Raw genomic sequence first — 20,196 nt, 5'->3', positions numbered from 1 at the left:
TCCTTTCGGCCGTTTCCTCGCGGGTACTGCACGAGCCCCTCGGTCCAGTACCGAGGAGCTGCCTGCCCGAAGGACCCCACGCGCCGGTTCTGTGACACCGACTCCCCAGCGAGCGAGGCGGCCCCGGGGAGCGCGGGCCGAGAGCCCGGCGGGGCGGGGCGGGGCGGGGCGGGGCGGGGCGGGGCGGGCGGCGCGCTGGGCCCTGCTGCGCGCTGCCGGGCCGCTGGCCTGGGGCCCTCGCTCGCTGCTGCGCCGCGGGGGGTTGTGGGGCGGCCGCGGCGGGGCGCGGGGCCGCGGCGGCGGCAGCCGGAAGCGGAAGCGAGCGGCGCTGCGGCTGCGAGGCCTCCACGGCTGCGGGGCCGCGGGGCCGCGGCCCGGCCCTTCCGCTTTGCCGCGGGAGCCGGCGGCGAGCAGCGCCGCGTTCCTCCGCCGTTCCTCCGCGGCGCTGAGCGGCGCGACCCGGCCCGGCTCATGGACCGGCACAAAGTGAAGCGGCAGCGGCTGGACCGGATCTGCGAAGGTGAGGCGGGGCGGGCGGCCCCGGCCCCGGCCCCCGGCGGCAGCGCGGCCTCGTGCGGCGGGGCCCCGGGCCCGGCTGCGGCGCTCCCTGCCGGGAACCGCACGCTCCGCGCCGCTGAGGCGGAGGCAGCGCCTCGCGGGGGCGGACCGCGGGGGCGCCGCCAGTGCGCGGGTTCCTCTGCACGCCTCGAAAGGAAGCGGAGCAGGAGCCTGGGAACGGGAGGCGCGAGGAGGCAGTAGGCCCGAACGGACTGCATGCTTGGTTTTGGGAGTCTAGAGTAAACATACATGCTTGTGAGGTCTCCTCTGTTACCTTATTCTCTATCAGGCTTTTTTTTCTTTTTCTTTAATGTATAGTAATGACAGAGCTTCCCCCCCACCCCCCCAGGTTCACTTCCTCGTTGGTTTCCTGTTTATTTCTTTTGCTTTAAGTAATCCCTTCGTTAAAACTGTAGAATTCCAGAAGAACTAGTGATTTATTGGACTAGCAGATGAGGGCTCCATTTCATACACGCTGTATTTCATACAATCGCTTCTGCTGACTTTCTTAATAGGCATACGGCCTCCTCTTGTGAATGGCCCGATGCCAGCACGGCCACTGGTTGCGCTCCTGGATGGAAGAGATTGCACTGTGGAGATGCCCATCCTGAAGGATGTTGCTACAGTGGCATTTTGTGACGCTCAGTCAACTCAGGAAATCCATGAAAAGGTGGGGAAGAAAATATACGAGCATTTGGACATTGAGCTCTGTCTCTTTGTGTAACAAGGTAGAGATTGATTTGGACTGCTTTTTGTTGTAGGTACTGAATGAGGCAGTAGGAGCTCTGATGTATCACACCATTACGCTGTCTCGTCAGGATCTGGAGAAATTCAAAGCCCTCAGGGTCATTGTGCGTATTGGCAGTGGCTATGACAATGTTGACATCAAATCTGCTGCAGAATTAGGTATGGTGATACCATTAGGGTTCTGATGTGATCAGAACTGAATGAGAAGTAGAGCACTGCACGTGTTTTTCTGTCTATAACTAAGTGCTTTAAAAATCTTTATGTAAAAAGATTGTGAATTGCTTAGTAGGAGGCATCTTCAGGAAGCAGAGAAATGTCTGAGCTGGTAGGTGGCCTGAAAGGAAGAATCTCAATTCTCAAATTACTCTGCTATAGATACCAGACCCTTTGCAGTTGTCTAAGGTTCAGAAAGCTATATATGATGTCTAGATAACCTCTCTTTGGTGAGGCAGTATTGGGTTGTTCGTGGGGAAACAACTGAGCAAACTGACATCTGAAAGCAGCCTGCAAGGGGTAAACTCACTGCAAATGCTTGATTAGTGATTTTTTTTCTGTTTGTTTGTTTTTTATGTATGGGTACTGCTTCAATATGTTATGGATCCCTGTAGATCCCAGCAGAAGTTTAGGCATGTGAAGGGTCTCTGGATCAGGTGACACAAAGCTGCTATTCATTATTAAACATATGGTAGTGAGGCTTTTAGACTCTAGTCTCCTTAAGGAGGTGGATCAGCTAAGAACCCCATGCCATCTTTTTAAAGGTTGTGTCAGTTAGTTGAAACCTGATTTAATACAAATCAGAGTAAGCTTAAACCAAGTGCAAGTATTTATATATAAAATTGTAATAGGCAATACAATTTCAAGACCCGTAAGAACAGATGAACTGCAAACAAAAGAAAAATGCATGTTTGTCTAGATTCCCAAGAATTCCTGGCAAGGTATTTGGCTCTTATTCAGCTGTTACGCTTTCTGGCTGGACAATTAACGATTATTTCTGTGCTTTTAGTCAGACCCTTTAATTCATTCCAAAGTACAGTACTGTTCCTTGTATGTTCTGAATCCCCAAATTGGTGCAAAGGGCTCTTGTGTCATTGTGTTTTCTTACACTTAAGCATCATATTGCACATAAACACAAATTTGTGCCTACTTACGAAAGAGTTGAATGTATCTGGTTTGTCTGAAGTTGAATGAGATGTTAACTAGTGAGATGATAAGAAGTTAGGTTTTCCCATATTCCCTTTTCATCTTCTCCAAGTCATCTGTGTGGCATTATGACACAGTTGTAAATGATTCGATAGAGAAAAGGTATTGGATATCTGGGATTGTGCGGGGCTGTTCACGTAGTTCACTTAGGAGGAAAGTGTGATCTGAATTTAGTTCAATGTCTCCTATGTAATAGGCTTACAAAGAGTGATGTACTGCTGAATCTTGTGTCCTCAATCATTACCTATATTTTATTTCTAGTTTTTAGATAGATGATGGAATTTGAGGAGGAAAATTTTGCTTGGTTTGACAACCTGGTTTTCCTCTTCTGAAGTGGTGCTTACCCCTGTTTAGGAGCAGTAAATTGTTGAATGGAGGATAGCAGCAGGGAAGTGATATGCTGCCTGCCTCTCCTCTTCCCCTTTTTGTTGTTGTTGTTTGTTTTGTTTTGTAGTTTTGTTTTTATTTTGGATAGACAGCTCAGGAATGACCACATATTGCTGCAGTGCTCTGGCATCTTTTCTTTTTTCTGGCAGTAATTTGTGCTTCCAACACCTTGACTCTGCTGGCATTAGTAATGTACCTGATGGTTCTAGCTTTGGTCTTATGGTCTCTTGTGGCTGTGTATTATTCTAGAGTGGGAGTGTTATATGTTGTTATTTTTAAATGTAACTTCAAACTCTTGTGGTTTCTCTCTGCATTTAATGAGGTAGTTACTTAGTGTTGCTCCTGGGGAAGCTGTTAGTTGAGTGAGCATCTGGACTGTGAAGCATGAAAGAGCACAACCATCTGTCTTCTTAATTCTTCTACAATCTGTCAGTTAATCTGTCAGGAGTATCTGGAATGAGTGCATCTTCTTCAGTGCAGGCCTAAAACAGTAGGTTTCTTTTGTCACTTGTGTGATCCAGTTTTTGCATTTCAGCTATTTTTTTTTTTTCTGGTGAGGATGTCAATCAAATGGATATTTATAAGGAAGGAATGAAATTTCCTTGGGGTTAAAAACCTGACTGATAGTAGAATCAGCTTCTGAAATTAATCCTGTGTTTCTTAGCAGTAGTTCTGGAGCACTGAATTATGTTTCAGCATTTATGCCTAAAGAGCATAATTTTGGTTTGGTGTTGTGATGCTAAAAATCTCATATGAACTCTGTGGTTTTGTAGGTATTGCAGTTTGCAACATCCCTTCCTCCTCTGTAGAGGAGACTGCTGATTCTACCCTCTGCCACATCTTGAACCTCTATCGCCGTGTTACTTGGCTACATCAGGCTATGCGGGAGGGGAACCGAGCTTCAAGTGTGGAGCAGATTCGAGAGGTGGCTGGAGGCGCTGTGCGTATCCGTGGGGAGACTTTGGGCATCATTGGACTAGGTAAGTGATGGGAATCGTTAGACTGAAAAGCAAACTGTGAATGTTTTTGGGAACCTAAGAGTCACAGACTGGAGAGAAAAAAAAAAAAAAGAATTTTACAGCTGTTCATTATGAAACACACTGACTGTTAAGAAATGCTAGTGCCCTATTCAGTGCAGCTGAACATCTTCAAGAGTTGAGTATATACCATGGGATTGGGGATTTTTTTCTTACTCAGATGGTTGGATGAATTGGAACATTCAGACAGCTGTTCTCAGTGACTGCTTTCCTGCGTGCTAGCCTCTGTATCAGTAACAAAACTGCCTGAAAGCTACCAATTCCTTCTCCAAGTTCTTGTGATCAGACTATTACTGCCTCTGAAACAGGGTACAGATTTGATTTGAAAAACAGCTTATTTTAGGGTAAGCTCCGTCTATTGCACGGGGAATGACTAGAAATAGTCAAATGAGATCAGCACTGAATAAATAGCCAGCCTCCTTTGGATTGCTGTGGCAATCCTAGGAACGTCCAGGGCTGCAGTACCTTGGGCCTGGCAGTAAACTCCAGTGTAGGCTCCCAGTCTACCCCAGTATCTTGTTTTAAAAGTTTGTTTTACCTTTCCTTGATGATTGTGGGTTTTCTTTTGTGAAGGCCGAGTTGGACAGGCAGTGGCTCTGCGAGCCAAGTCCTTTGGCTTCAACGTGATTTTCTATGATCCCTATCTGCCGGATGGAGTGGAGCGATCCTTGGGTTTACAACGAGTAGGAACCCTGCAGGATCTACTAATGCACAGCGATTGCATCACATTGCACTGCAGCCTGAATGAACATAACCATCACCTCATCAATGACTTCACTATTAAACAGGTGCAGCAGGAGCTTGATTTCCCCCACAGAGCACTGTGGAAATGAATGCAAACAGAAACTGCTGCTTTCACAGAGGCTGAGAGCGTGTGAATCCTGCTGCCTCTGCTGTGTGCCTCCTGCTGCCTTCGGAGGCTGGGAGCATGTGGATCTGGGTGCCTGTGCTTTGTGCTTATAGAATTTCTTGTTAAGAGAAAAATATGATTGGCTCTTTTTACCAAGTAATTTCACTTATTAAGAATGTTTTATGTTATTAAATAATTTAAAATTACCTTTAAAATGCATAACTGGTTGTGCTGGTTAGAGTCAGATCTGGTGTGGATGGAACTATGTAAGCTTCTTCACACAGCTCTGTCAAAGTCTTTCTGCCTAAGCCCACTGCAAAGCCAGTCTCGGGCTCTACTCCACTAGTCTGAATGCTTTTCAGTGCTTTCATGAGAGACATCTGGACATCATAGTCCAGTTTTGTATAGCTGCATACTTGATTCATGTCCTCTTCTTTAAATTAGTAGGATGAATATGGAGTGCAAAATTTGAGAGTTCCACTTTTGCCCTTGTTGTATTGTGGTTTTCTTTGTTCATTTTTAAAGCAAATTTCTCAAGCATTGCTTGCAGGCATTTCCCCTGTGGTTAGCTTTGCAGTGAGAGCACTCCTAGTTCGTCCGGGCCTCGTCTAATCACTGCAGGCTCCTGTTCATTTTCAGTAGAGTTCCCAAGATTCACTTTGTTCCCCTGGGAAGTCTTTATCAACCCACTTAATATTTTTCTTCTTTCAGATGCGCCAGGGCTGCTTCTTAGTGAACACAGCCCGGGGAGGGCTGGTTGATGAGAAAGCCTTAGCTCAAGCCTTGAAAGAGGGGAGAATCAGAGGAACAGCATTGGATGTACATGAATCTGAGCCTTTCAGGTATCACTGCACCTGCATGCCTGTTATGTTACTCAAGCACTAGATGATTATTTCGTGTTTATGTTATGTTGATACCTGAGAGGACAAATGGAGTTATCATTTCTGGAGATAACTTTTTTTCCCCCCACAGCTTTGCTCAGGGGCCCTTAAAAGATGCACCCAATGTGATCTGCACCCCACACACTGCCTGGTACAGCGAGCAAGCTTCCATTGAGTCCAGAGAAGATGCAGCTAAAGAGATCCGCAGAGCTATTACAGGTAACGAGGAAGACTGTGTTTGATCTGCTGCTGCTGCTGGATTAGGATTCTTTTGTTAGTTCACTGCAAGGATTACGGATTTGGAACTGCTGATTGTTCTTAGACTCAGTAACTGGTTTCTGGAACTGCAGTGTAAGTTGGTAATTGTCCCTGTGCCTTTTGAGAATGTAGTAGCTAATGCTGGAATGGCACTTTCCCTCCTTGGGAAGGCATTGAAATTCTTGCTGAGTTTCACTGAAACTACATCTTCTAAATCCTTTGCAGTAATTGCTTTTGACAGTTACTCTGTACACCTCTTTCTGGAGTAGCACATGTTGTCTCCTGGGAAAGGTGAGCCCTGGTGATTGCAGTTTACATGGCCAGTGATTTCCCCAAGATCACAAAAGTGGGAAGGAAGGATCAGTTTCGTGTGTTCTTCAGAGACCAGTTGTTCAGAGGAGTCACCCCTGTCCAGTGTTATCCTGTGGAATTAGAATACCGAATGTTTCCTTTTTACTTTCATTTGTAAATACTGCTAGGGATGAGCACCTTCTATTTGTCTCGTTTTTCTGTTCTGTTCTGTTTTCTGTCATTCTTGGTGCTCCTGCAGGTCACATACCTGATGCTTTGAGGAACTGTGTTAATAAGGAGTATTTGCTGTTAGCAGCACAGTGGTCCAGTATTGATCCTGCAAGTGTCCACCCAGAACTCAATGGAGCTGCAGCATACAGGTGAGATATGTAGGTTATTGCTTCCAAGCAGATTTTCCTGCTGAAATAGGCCAACGTTCCTCTTTGGGTTTGAGAACTACTTGTACCTGCAAGCAGATGTGTTTCTGTTCCTATATACTCTGTAAATGAGCAATTTCCAGAAAGTTAACTGCAGCACTACGGAAACCATACTAGGATTTAGCATTTGCCTGGTTATGTTTTTGTTCAAACTGAATACTGGTTATTTTTTCCAAATCCTTGCAAGACCTGCCCAAGAAATCTTTTGATATAAGAAAGCCTGCTGGGTGCCTGAAAAGACAACTAGATCTTAACATTTAGAAGGTGCACATATCACTATGTCTGTATAAACAAAGCACAGTTCTTATCAGTAGCTCAGATGAGGACTCTCAAAAAGACATTGGTAGATTTGGGCAGTGGCCTAAATAAGGGTGTATTTCAGGCTGTTACAGGCTTGCAGAATGATTGTGGATAGGTTCAGATATATTTATTGAGAAGGCATGGGAAGGCAGTACGGAAGTAAATGGTTTATTAGCAATTCGTAAGTATGTCTCTACTATTTTTTTTTTATCTCATTTCCTAGCTAAACTAAGGAAACAGTCTTACTTTTCTATCTTGAATCCCAGTGAAGCATAGCTGGTAGCTTGTACTCTTCCTGCTGATGGGGAGGGAATTTCCAGCTCTTCAGGATATATTCATACTGTGCCTCATGCTGTTTCCCACAGGATACACAAACAAAGTTTGCACTTGCCTTCCAAATGCTTAGCACGTGACCTGAAACTGTCTCTGTCTGTCTGAGAACAGGTGTCATTTGGTAATAGGATGTAACTGTAACTCTTCAGCTCTGGAGACTTTTCCTATATTCTATATCTTGGAGCAATTCTGCTAGAAAAAGGGATTTGTATTCAGTAGGTGCCTAAGGGCACAGCTCCTTTTCCCTTGCAAAACTGTTGGACCAAGCATGTAATTCATGTTTCTGTTGGTTTCAGGTTTCCTCCAGGAGTAGTGGGAGTAGCCACCCCCGGGCTACCAGAACCACCAGTAGTGGAAGGGATTGTAGCTCATGGGATCCCTTCTGTTTCCCTCTCTGCACCACGTACCCCTTCCCCAGGAGAGACGAGTAAACTGGATGCAGACAGAGAGATTCCTGCTGACCAGTAGCAGCATCTCTCTCTTCTTTCCTCTGTCAGCTGAAAAAAATAGGAGGATATCTCCTCCTAGGACCTTCTTTAACACCATACAGAGACTGTTTCCTGTTCATATAGGACAGGAGGATGCATTTCATTACTGGCAAACTTTAGCTCTTGCCTTTATTTTATAACCCTTTTAGTTATTATCTCTCAGTGAATCTTTCTCCTTCTCTGGGGCAGGGCAGCAGTGACCTTGCCTCCCCTTGGAAATACTTGGTTTAACCAGTGATTTTTCCTATATGTCTGCCTTGATCGTCTGTGACAGGGAACTGTCTGTAGTGCACTTGAAAATGGGAGAGGTAGAGCTGCCTGATCAGGAAAGGCCCTCAGTGCTCCTAATACCAGACCAGCGCACATTTTTCAGTTGTGACTTGTAGCAGCTTACGTTCCATTTGGCTGATCCTCTCAAAGAATAGGCATGGGAAATATCAGAATATGGATATGGAAATTGGAGAAGTGACTCTTGTCTGTATTACGCTGTTGGTAGAATGCAGCCTCAGCTCTGTGCATTACCTTGCTTGTTTTAATCAAGGTTTTCTGTGAGAACAGTGCAGGCACTGCTTGTTCTTGACCATAAGTTTTCTCTATGCAGTAGTAGGTGTAAAAGTAAAAGTGACAGACTCAAAGTCAGTCTTGTAAAACATTTGGAATGGATTAAAAAGTCACAAACTGTGTTCTGGTGGCCACTGTTTGTGAGGCTTCAGAATAATTCACTGTGGAGTTTGCATACCTCAGAGAAGGCAAGAGAATGCAGAAATAGGAAAAACTTGCACTGGGAGACAGCAAGTAGCAATAATTTGCAGCTGCAGTTGCTGGTTCCTCGCACACACGTACCTCAGTCTAATGGCGCTGTTTATTCACAGGGTATGTTATGTTAGAATTCTAAACTTTGTGCTACAGAATTTTGTAGGCATAACTGCATCAACTAGAAGTAACATACCAGTGCTGGTGACCCTTGTCTCTGCTCATGGAGAACACAGCTTTTAAGGCTTGACCAAATTACTCTAGTTGCTGTAGCTCTGCTAGCGTATACTGCATCTTCAATAGTGGGTAGAGTAAAATGGAGCTTTTTAGCCTTGTGATACTAAAGGAGAAAGAGAATACAATTAGCTTATCACCTGAAGCCAAGGCAGGATTGTTACTCTGAAGTCTTTTCCAATTTCTCTGTCCCAAATGATTGAGAATGAATCAATTCTTTGAGGGGAGAGGAGTCTGCAGCAAAATGGGTTCCACAGGAGATTTTCCTTTAAATTTCATCTTGTTACACTTCAGTTATAGCCTTTCCATGCACAAGATGTAACAATCCGTGATGACTTATTTCTGTTGTGTGGGTACATTAAAGTAGGTGCTATACAGGAGGCATATATGGTGTGGTTTTGTCTGTCTCCCTTGATTCCTCCCTCTTTTGTGTGTCTGTGACTGGGAGCTGAATAGTGGGAACAGACTGCAAAAACACCTTGAGGAGTGGATGAAATTATTTGCTTAGGCTGTTTACAATTTGAGAAGCTGAACAAAGCTTTCAGAGTCGCAAAGGTTTCAGGCTTTTTCCAGGTTTTAAGTTACTCTCCAGTACTGCATTTGTGTAATTGCTAACTAGTGATACGGTGAAGTGATATATTCCTCTCCACATGTGTGCCTGCACTCTGACCCCAACCTCCAAAAACACACAAACAACAGAAAAAACCTCTTGGCAATTCAAGAAAGAAAATGAGGCAAGAAGTAAACTTCAGGTGTTTTCTTATAGATTTTACACTTTAGCATTAGTGAAATTCTAGTTCTCTACTGCTGAATGTCTTTTTTGATAAGATATTTATGTTAATGAAGATTCTTGACTTCCATTCTTCATGGATGATACTCTACTTAAAATTCATATACCTCCTTGGCTGCTCAGGTCAGACTGGGACTGGTGGTAGGCACAAGTTACAGGAGTTTTTTTGAGGAAGAGCTTAGAGTTCAGAAGCATTTCAGTTGGAGCTGTACCTAAAATAACCAGCCCTTTTCTGTTTTCTTAATTTCTAGAAAGCCTAAATTTTACAAGCTACTAGCTCAGAAAACTGTTATTCTGACGGGCAGGTGGAGAGAAGTTTCAATCAGGACTGAGAGTTGATCCTTCTGTCTGTTACTGCATTAGGGAAGCAGTTTGTCCATAACTACCGTTTCCTTATTTTCTGCTGAAAAGTCCTGTCCTGCTTAGAGGTTCAGGTCTGCAGATTACTTTGTGGTAAGGGGCTTCTAGTTACGAGCTTCGTGAATGCAGGGGATCAGAGTATGTTCATCTTATCTCTTCTAAAGCACAATGCAAGGTACATTTTTGAAAGGTAGCAGTTTGTTGTTGTTTTTTTTTTTTGTAACTGCAGTGGTCTCTGACGATCAGTCAAGCAGCTCTGAGCAGAGAAAGAGTGGAAAGACATGAGAGTTTCTCAATTCTTATATTTGGTGACTAGTAAGAGTAGGAGTAAAAAAACTGATGCATAAGAAATACTTCATTATGGGTACTGAGGACTGTACCCATACAGCACTGATGATAGTGACAGTCTATTCAACACCATGTAGACTTGTGATGGGATATAAGGCAACTTTCCCCTTGATGAAAGCCTCAGCAGAAAATGATGAGATAAAACTGAACAGAACCTTGACTATGATCTCACAGAAGGTTCTCAGTGCCTGTAGAATTACTATGCATATATGCCATTTGTACCCCTGCTTTATAGACTGAACCTATCATCACCAGACCAAGGCTGTTCTGAACAGATGGCTCAGAGAAAAAATTACTAATACTGAAGTACACTGTGGTCTTCTCCATCCTGTGAGTGCCAATCCCTTTCGATAGCACCCTCTCCTATGTGATACACTGACTCGCAGCTCCTCCTCCCAATCTTAGCACAGTATATAGAAGTGGAAGGATTTGATTTTCTTATTTTTTCCCCTCTTAAAATACCTTCCTTCAGGACTAGTGCAGAGCTTTAATCCCAAAGAATAGAAGTTTCCCAGGGTGAGGCAGGAGTGCCCTAGCTGCACTAACCTGCTTACAGGAGGTGCTCATACTGTCCCAAGGTACATTCTGTTTGTCAGGGTCACTGCTGCTGACCAGCTTTTTTATAGAGGACTCAGAGTTTCAGAAATATATTTTTGTAGACAATAACTAAACTGTGAAATGTTGAAATAAAGCATGTAAACAAAAACTGATAGCACTGTCCTCTGTACAGATGTTATTCTTAACTTCAGTTCTCTCCTGACTCGTTAGAAAATGTTCGATTACTTCTTGGATATATTTTAATAAAGTTCTCCAAAGAACATGGCTGCTGTCTGTGGAAGGGGTGGCCTGAAATGCAGAGTATATTGAAGGGAAGGGGGGTGAAAAAAAAACGAATGAAACTACAGGTGTGTCTGCATCAGTCACACTTTTCTCACAATAAATGGGCTGGATCTTGCACACAGTCACTTCCTACATCAGCCACACTAGCGACTAATTTCCTTTGGATTCTGGACAGTGGATCACCAACAAAGACTGGAGGTAACAGACTGAAGAAGCAGATACTTGGTGGTTAAGGGATAACTTTGGATGTAGCCCAGTGTTAATACTTAAGTGAATTCTCTCAAGTTGAAATTGTGGTAACTGTTTTTGTTGGCTTCCAAGTCTGTAGCTTGTATGTACATGTTAACAGCAGTAGCTGGTTTTACCCTCTTACCTCTGTAGTTAGTACATGATACAACCCGTGAAACAATTTTCTACTATAAAGTCAGTGCCACAGAATTAGCAACAGAAAAATGACTAGGTATTTCTATAGCTGAGAATTTAAATTTAACTGAAATTTGATGGCCTATACTCCCTGTATCAATTATCAATGAAAGTCTGGAAAACCACTGCTTTGCTTGGAGCATAGCGTGGAGTCCTGATGCCTGTAATGTTTGTGTTTGCATGATTACTGGCCTTAGAACGTTAACAAAAGACAAAGCACTGAAATGCTGGGACTCTTAAGAGTTGATGTTAACTGTTACACTTCAACACTGAGTCCAGGGGTCTATCCCTCAGACTAGATGACCTGTCCTGTCATTCAGTATCAAGCATTCTCATGAAGAGTATTCAAGTAAAACACATAAGCAGCATAGGGTGGAGAATCTGTTTTGCAATTGTTAACTACAAACATCCTATGCAAATGAGTGCAAATTTTAGTTGGTTACTAAGAATGAACTTCTTAATCTGGCTGATGTCAACAAAGTAGACCCAATATGTTGCTTGTGCATTTTTGAGTTATTTCGTAGAGTTTAATACTTCAAAGACAACTCAAGAAAAAATGTGTACTTACTGAAGCAAAAATAATGTTACTAGATATCTGAGGGTGGAAACATAATTAACAAGGTAGTTGTAAAGCTGTTGAGAATGCATGTAGTCATTTTTCACCCTCAAAAAACGTACACTTGTTGAAGGTTAGCTTGAATTTTTCCAGCGTGGCATATTAAGCCAACAGAGATGCCTTTTTCAACTGGATTTAACACGTACTTACACTGAGTATTCTTCCTTGGGTAAGCATTTATGTAGTCATGCTTAAATTTTTACTTTGGTTAGGTGAGACTGTTTTGAAATTCCTAATCTGAATTATGTAATCCAGACTCACAGTTACCTAACTGCTTTTTATAACTTGTCTAGTGTTCCGAATGGTGTTCCTCTTCTCTATTTGATTCCTTCTATCAAGCAGTATTACTTTAGGCTATTATGAAAGAAAATAAAAGGTTAAAAAAATAACATGTACATACACACATTAAGGTTTAGGGTTTTTTTTTCCTTCATTACTGAAGGAAGGAATTCTGAAATGAAGTAAAAGCAGGCTATTTAAACAGACCTCATGAAAACTTCACCTTGGATTCCATCTGCCACAGGATTCCTTTGAATCTATTTTTAAAACAACTGCCTTAGAGTTCAAGAAATACTTTTAAAGGAAAAAATATAATGGCTTGTCCAACTTCTTGCTGCCTTCTGGTGTATTAGCAATCTAGTAATGTGTACTGTTACAGAATTATGAAGAACACAGTAAGATTAACTTGAAATTCTTTTACTACAGGCACAGGTATTCTTTAATGGAAGCTTGTGTTTTTTTGTTTTTTGATGGGGGGCAAGTTATTAGGTTGAACAGAATCATAGAGTCATTAAGGTTGGAAAAGACCTTCAAGATCATCTGGTCCATTGCCCCACTAGCAATGTCACACACTAAACCATGTCCCGAAGCACCACATCTAACCTTTCCTTAAACACCCCCAGGGATGGTGATGCCACCACCTCTCTGGGCAGCCCGTTCCAATGACTTCTCTCTGAGAAGAAATGTCTCCTAATTTCCAACCTAACTCCTAATTTCCAAACTTGAACTCAGCATCTTACCCATGTCCCAGTAAACTGTATCTCTGTAACCAGAAACTAACAAAGATAAAACAGTTGTCTTCTGAAAACAGCCTGACACAGTTATTTGGAATACACGGAGGTAAAAGCAAACAACTTGCCTTTCCTGACGATGCAGAGCCAAGTTAACTGTCACTCTCCCAGAGTGAGGAAACAGTAAAGACAAAAAATACATGTATTTCTTCAATATCATTGTTCTCATACTGAGCAAAGCGCCTACTCCTCGTTGCAGTCTGTAAGCGCTGCTGGGTGCGCGAGCAGAACACCGAAAAGCTGCCCCCCTCTGCCGGTGTAGGACTACGGATGCCGTGGCTGGGGCTCCGCACCGTTCTACGCGAGGACTGCTCGAACGTGTCGGCCAATCCCGCCAGCAGCACCCCCGCACCGCCTCGGCCCGCAGCGTCCCTCGCCGCCTGCCGAGCGCCGTTCGAGGCCCGCCGCACCCCGCGGCGAGGGACCCAAAGCGCCGCCGCCGCCATCACTCCTGGCGCGTTCGAAACCGCCGCTCGGCCCCCGCAGCCACGGCTGTCGCCGCGCTGCCTTTTAGGCGTGCGTTCACCCCCGGCTTCAGGTAACGACTCCTGAGCCGCCGCCGCTCCCGACCGCGGGCCCCGACCCGCCCCGGGCCTCCCGGCAGCGGCGCCGGAGCCAGGCGGGGCGGCGCGGGGCACTGTGGGGCAGAGGAAGGAGGGGGGAGGGCGGCCTGCGCCGGGTGCATGCCGGGAGCGGGGCGGGCGGCGCTCGGAGGCCCAGCGCGGGGCAGGCGCTCGCTCGGTGTCTCGGGGCGGCGGCGACCGGTGGGCTCGCGGCGGCGGCTCCTGCCCGGCGGGGATGGCGGACGTGGCGGCCTCCCCCGTGGGGAAGCGGCTCCTGCTGCTGCTGGCGGCGGGGCCGGGCGAGGGCGAGGCGGCGGGGCCGGAGCCCGGGCCTGCGCTGCCCTCCCGGGCCTGGCGGAGCGGCACGGTGCGAGCCATGAGCGGGGCCGTGCCCCAGGACCTGGCGGTGAGGCCCCGGCGGCGGGCGCGGGGGTGGCGAGGGGCCGCGGGCGGGGGGCGCTGGCGGGCCGGGCCGGCCGCGCGCGGGCCGCGGGTGCGGGCCGCCGCCGGGCAGCGCTGCGGGGCGGGCGAGGCGCCGGGGCGCGGCCTCCCCGGGGGGTCGCGGCGGCGCCGCGCTGGCCTCCCCGCGCGCGCCGCCCCGGAGGGCGCCGTCCCGGAGGCCGCCGCCCGCCGCTCCCCGCAGGGCCGCGCGGGCCGGGCAGCGGCGGGGCCGGCCTGCGGCGAGCGTGCCGCCGGGGCTGCGGGGCGGGGGGCGGCCGCAGCCGGGGGGTGCGCGCTGCTGCGGCGTGCTGCCGGCGGTGCGTGTGCGCCCGGCTTCTGGCCCGGTGCTCTGGGAGGCCGCCGGGGGTTCCCGGGCAGCGGCGGTGGTGCCCCGTGTCTAGAGACGCGGCTCCGAGCTGGGCTCAGCGGCTCGGTTGTCTTCGTTTCTGTTTCCAACAGAAGCGATTTGTGCTGCGTGTAGCGTTTCAACGCTTTTCGTGCTTTCATTTGGCTTATTTCTAGTAGGCGCTGTGAAACTCAGGTGAAGACTTGCAAAAGAGTTCTCAAAAGACGTCTATGCTGTTTCTCTTTGTGTGTGCCAGTTTACCAAGTATTCATTGGGACTGAAGATGTGCTCTGGAGGTGTCTGAGAACTTTGGCTTTTAAAATGACCCATAGTACGGGAATGCAGTTGTTTTTGTGAAGAGTCTTGTCAGCTGTCTTTGTGATTAGTTTAATTTTGTTGTCGTCGCAACAAGTTCTTTGGATTTCTTTGCAGAATTCCGACACTGAGAAGCTTTCTTGCCTTCTTAAAATGACGTTGCTTTCTTAGCTCTGGTTTTTGGACAAGGATCTTTTTCCCCCTTTTATCTAAAGGTGCCTTAGTTCATATAAGAATGAAACTGGGGAAGACCGTACCTTTTTAGCAGAGATCAGGTTAGAACAGACAACTGAAGCGTTGAGTAAGAAGTAGCATGCTGGTTTTAGCCTTGAAATTCCTGGTGGTCTGGCCTGGCACTCCCCAGCTGTGGTTGAGAATTATGGTGATGCACTCTAGCAGATGCCTTATTTGTCTGAGGAGGAGAAAGGAGGAAAAAAAAAGTCTAGAAGAGGGGATCTTCAAAAGTAAATTAGGAGAGGTGTGGGAGACTCCATCTGAAGTGTGGAAACGTACTGGGGCTATGACCTGATCTGAAGAGCTACTCTTGTAGAAGGCTGCATTTGGCATGTATCGGTACCTTTGCATTATGGTCCCATCTGACTCAAATATGACTATGATGTAATAAATTTTTGCTATTCCTGATCTTACTACTGTTTTGGTGGAAGGACTAGTGGAGTGTGTGGGTTTTTTTTGTTTGTTTGGCTGGTTGGTTTGGTTGTGGTTTTTTTTTTTTTTTTTGATGGATCTCTGCCCAACAAAAGGTATTCACTTGTTTCCTGGTTAGTCATTGCTGTTCAACCATGTGACATTTGTTAGACTGTTTTGACAAAGGAAAAGATCAACAACTGTGCTTGATCGCGTAGGAAGTAGTTTGCTTTCTTCTTGTGTGTGTTTGTGTAAACTCATAACTTTTAGTACTGCTGTTCCTAACCTAGTTCCTCTCATCAGTAATTTTTCAGTTAGCACCGTTTCAGTGATGCAGCTGTCTCTAAACACTGTATTCTCCAAAGCTGTGAAAGAACTCTTAAACGTGAACTGAGTAAAATACTTCAGGTGGATCTTTCATAGTTCTGTAATGTGGAATATTTAGTGTTGTCATGGAACCTTCCATACAAAATGAACACCACTTTGACAATAATTGGTACAAGAGCTGGGGGGCATGTCCTGTGAGGAGAGGCTGAGGATACCTGGGTTGTCCAGTCTGGAACAAGAAGCCAAGAAGCAACCTCCCTGTTCTCTACAACTTCCTGGGGAGGGAAAGTGCAGAGGGAGGTGCCAGTCTCTTCTCCCTTGTCACCAGTGACAGCACATGCATTGGAATGGCACAGAGCTGCACCAGAGGAGGTTCAGACTGGACAGTAGAAAGAATTTCTTTACTATAAGGGTGGTCAAACACTGGAACAGGCTTCCTAGAGAGGTACCTGAGGGCCTCTTGCCTGTCAGCATTCGGGAGGTGTTTGGATAATGCCCTCAGTAACATACTTTAACTTTTGGTTGGCTCTGAAGTGGTCGAGCAGTTGGATTAGATCATCTGTGAAGGTCCCTTCCAACTGAACTATTCTATTAAGATATACTGTCAGAAAAGTTGTCTTTTTTTATAATTCACTCAGCCAGAAGTGAGGATTTGGTACTGGGCAGTCGACCATGCTTCAGGAATTACTGTTCTAAGATTAAGTAATAATGTGGATGAGGTCTGAAGAAAGCAAGAATAAAATGTATTCTGCTCTGAGTTATTTAAGTCTGTGTTTTCTTGTGGTGTCCTGTAAAGGTAGTTTCACTTAGTACCCCATAGTCTCTTGTTGGCTTTTAAGAAATATAAAACAGTTTTATATCTATGCATTTCCAAGGCAGGAAACCGGAGAACAGGCAAAAAGTATAACATTTAAAGTGTTTCAGAAAGCTGCTAAAATAGTCTTTTAATATTGGAAAAGCAGTATTACTTTAGATTACTACATGTTTTTTGTGGTGTCTTCTTCATAAGCAATTTCATGGAATAAAGCTGACCTTTAGGAATTACCTGAATTGCAGAATAAGCTCAATTTACTTTGCAAGTATCAGAAATATTTGAGTTAACCGTAGATATCAGGGTATTTCAACTAATTTCTCTAGGTCACTTTATGTATCCTCCAGATTGTAGATGAAAAATGCTGCAACACTACAGGACTGGATTTAGATCTGTGTGCCCTCAAGCAGTTTTGGGATGCTACTTGAAAGTCATCTTGGCAGTAGGGAAGAATGTGGCTAAAAAGTACATATACTGCCCGTATGGGGTAGGGTGTCTGCGGGTACACGGCTGCTGCAGAATTTTCATGTTACCTGATTGGGACTGAGTAGGGAGCTTGTAAAGGCATTCAGGTTGCAATAGATCTGGAGAGAAGAGTTTGCATATGGGGAGTTGAAGCTGGGACACCATGCAAGTGGCAGGAAGGTTCACAACAAGCTGGGATTCTATGGTATCGATTGCTTTCTATGCACTCTAGTCAGTGTCACTTTCTGTCCTGCAGTGATCGTTCTGTCAGCAAGTTACTTGTGTGAGTTTGCATGTCAGAAGGGTATATAGGGGCAAAAGACCGTGGAAGGTGTTCCTGTCTTTGTCTCATTCACTGTCTCATATTGCTGCAGTTGAAAGCAGAATACTGGGCTGGATGGACGTTGTTCAGGCCAGTAGGCAGGGCATATCTGTAATGCTTCTCGATGGAAGAGAGTTGTAGATAGACCAACAGGATGTTGATTTTTATTTTTTTAATAAATTTTTACTTGCTTTGCAAGTGAAATACGTTTCTTTGAAGGAGAGCTGACCGCAAAGCAGCAGATGTACATTTTTTCCACTCACTCACTGATACTTTCTTGGTGGCCTAAGTACAAAGTATTATGAATGCTTTTTATGCCACATTTTCTTCTGATGGCCTTTCTGTCTTCCAAGATGTGAAAGATAGACATCAGCACAGGAAAATCTGCATTCATCTGATGAACAGCGTCTTTTTTGTCTCCACTGACTGCTTTTCTCAAGAATCAAGTGTCACGAGGGATTCTGTAACTACTCATTTACAGTGAAATGCAAGGAGCAGAGATATAACAAGGGGGGTGGAATGCCTCTGCAGTTGTAACTTGTGCAAGTCACTTATTCCCCACCAGTTGGATAGGGAAGAGAATAGGAAAGGTAAAATTGGAAGAACTTGTGGGTTGAAATAAAGATGGTGTAACTGGTAGAGCAAAGCTGCATGTACAAGTAAAGCAAAATAAGGAATTAATTCACTGCTTCCCAGTGGCAGGCCAGTGTTTAGCCACTACTTCCAGGAAGGCATGACTTCATCATGCGTACTGGTTGCTTGAGAAGATGAATGCCGTAACAATAAATATCCTCCCTTCTCCTATGTTTTCCACCCAGCTTTTACTGCTTTGCACAGTGCCATGTGGTATGGGATATCCCTTTGGTCAGTCTCGGTCTCAGCTGTCCTGGCTGTCTCTTCCCAGCCTCTTGTACACCCCCAGCCTCCTCACTGTCAGGGCAGCACGAGAAGCTGAAAAGTCCTTGGCTCTGTCTAAGCACTGCTCTGCAACAACTAACACATTGGTGTTCTTGTCAATGGTATTCAAAATCCAAAATGCAGCACCATACCAGCTACCATGAAGAAAGTTAACTACCCCAGCCCAGCATGTATGTGCAGCCATGTCATGTTCTTATGGAAACGTTTGGATAAATGTTTTTCCAATAAGATTTAGTAAGTGCAGTATAAGTTTGTGTATCCTTTTCTGTTTGGCCCTTGTATAGTCTTTTAAAACGGTCATAAGCTGTGCTTGGTTATACAGTAACTTCTCTTGATAGTGCCAGAGTACTCACTACACTTGATGCTTACTGCTTCCACTTTCAACTGTTGATTAAAGAATCCAAACAAAATTCTGTTTTTCCTCCGCATGGTTATTGTTTCAAGGTCGTTGTGCTTATGACTTCAGTTGCACGATGCTTCATGCTTTTGCTTTCAAACCATCATTGTCTACACCTAATAGCTTGTGCTACTTCCTTTTGATTAGATGCCCTGTCTAATTAAGGCATCGGACTTTCCTGTCAGTGGCAGGATTACTTTCTTCTGTAGTTTGCAAGTATGTTTTCTTTTGAAACCGTTTTTGTTGTACTTGTAGTTGGAAAAAGTGTTACTACTTACCTCTTGTTGTCATTGATTAACTAACTGACGATGCTTTTGCGAGGTAGTGCTGCTTGGTAGCGACTGCTATGTGTTGTCAATACTTGCTGCCAGGAGTCTCTTTTTTGTGTCTTGTCTATACTAGATTAAGAGGTTTCGCAAAAGGAACAGAAAGATGGGGAAGTTTCCTTGTACAGTTTTCTTTTCCTTCAGGTTTTGAATGTATGTGGATTAGGATTAAAGGGAGGACAGGGTTAGGTGATGACAATACATTGGGGGTCTGCTCCAGGCCACCTGACCAGGTAGAACAAGCAGATGAGGCCCTTTTCAGATAGAAGCAGCTTCCTGTTTGCAGGCCCTGGTTCTTATGGGGAACTTAAACCACCCTGAGACCTGTTGGAGGGACAACACAGCAGGACATAAGCAATTCAGAAGGTTCCTGGAAGGTGTTGATGCCAACTTCCTTCTCCAAGCAGTAGAGAAGCCAATGAGGAGAGGTGCTCTGCTGAGCCTTGTTCTCGCCAATAATGCAGGGCATGTTGGGAATATGCAGGTCAGTGGCAGCCTTGGCTGCAGTGACCATGAAATGCTGGAGTTCAAGATCTGTAGGCCAGTGAAAAGGGTGAATAGCTAGCTCACAGCCCTGGACTTTGGGAGAGCAGACTTTGGCCTCTTCAGTGGTCTGCTTGGTACAGTACCATGGGATAATACTTATCAGCCTGGAGAGGAGAGGGCATGGGGGAATCTCATGAATGTACATAAATACCTGAAGGGAGGATACAGTAAGGACCGAGTCAGGCTCTTTTCAGTGGTGCACAGTGCCAGGACAGGAGACCGTGAGCACGAACTGGAACACTGGGTCTGTCTGCACATCAGGAAGCAGATTTCCACTGTGAGGGTGATCAGACTTTTGCAGAGATTGCCTAGAGAGGTAGTTGAGTCTCCCACTTTGCAGATGCTCAGAAGTTTTGTGGACATGGACCTGGGAAATTGGCTCTGGATATCTCTGCCTGAGCAGGGGGGCTGGACCAGATGACCTCCAGAGGTCCTTTACAACCTCAACTATTTTGTGATAATTATTAATCAGTATCAACTTTAAGCATAGTTTTTCCCTGTAGTAATTGTGAGATTTTGGGCCATATGTTCAAATCCATTTGTTATCTGGCTCAATATAAATTATTTCAAAGG

At 45.4% G+C, this 20,196-nt stretch overlaps 2 protein-coding genes across 5 annotated transcripts in view; both read left to right on the top strand.

Annotated features, from left to right (window-relative positions):
- The first annotated feature begins 328 nt into the window (after nt 1-328).
- On the top strand, nt 329-11,072 carry LOC137864376 (C-terminal-binding protein 2). The gene is made up of 9 exons (XM_068698452.1): nt 329-520; nt 1,074-1,228; nt 1,320-1,464; nt 3,666-3,872; nt 4,503-4,717; nt 5,491-5,621; nt 5,752-5,879; nt 6,469-6,589; nt 7,576-11,072. The coding sequence occupies exons 1-9, from the start codon at nt 472-474 to the stop codon at nt 7,745-7,747; spliced, it is 1,323 nt and encodes a 440-aa protein (XP_068554553.1). The 5' UTR covers nt 329-471; the 3' UTR covers nt 7,748-11,072.
- Nucleotides 11,073-13,870: 2,798 nt separating this feature from the next.
- KDM3B (lysine demethylase 3B) overlaps nt 13,871-20,196 on the top strand; it is a 53,301-nt gene continuing 46,975 nt past the window's right edge. Inside the window, exon 1 of one of the 4 annotated variants that reach the window (XR_011101464.1) lies at nt 13,871-14,170. Coding sequence is in view for 2 of the 4 variants with exons in the window: in XM_068698450.1 (XP_068554551.1) it covers nt 14,000-14,170 (171 nt within the window). In the remaining 2 variants the exon portion in view is untranslated. The remainder of the gene's footprint in view (nt 14,171-20,196) is intronic. The other 3 variants (XM_068698450.1, XM_068698449.1, XM_068698451.1) reach the window with 3 other exon arrangements.

The sequence above is a fragment of the Anas acuta genome, chromosome 14 (assembly GCF_963932015.1).
Source record: "Anas acuta chromosome 14, bAnaAcu1.1, whole genome shotgun sequence".
NCBI classification, from domain to species: domain Eukaryota; kingdom Metazoa; phylum Chordata; class Aves; order Anseriformes; family Anatidae; genus Anas; species Anas acuta.
This window is presented reverse-complemented; position numbering and strand designations above follow the sequence as displayed.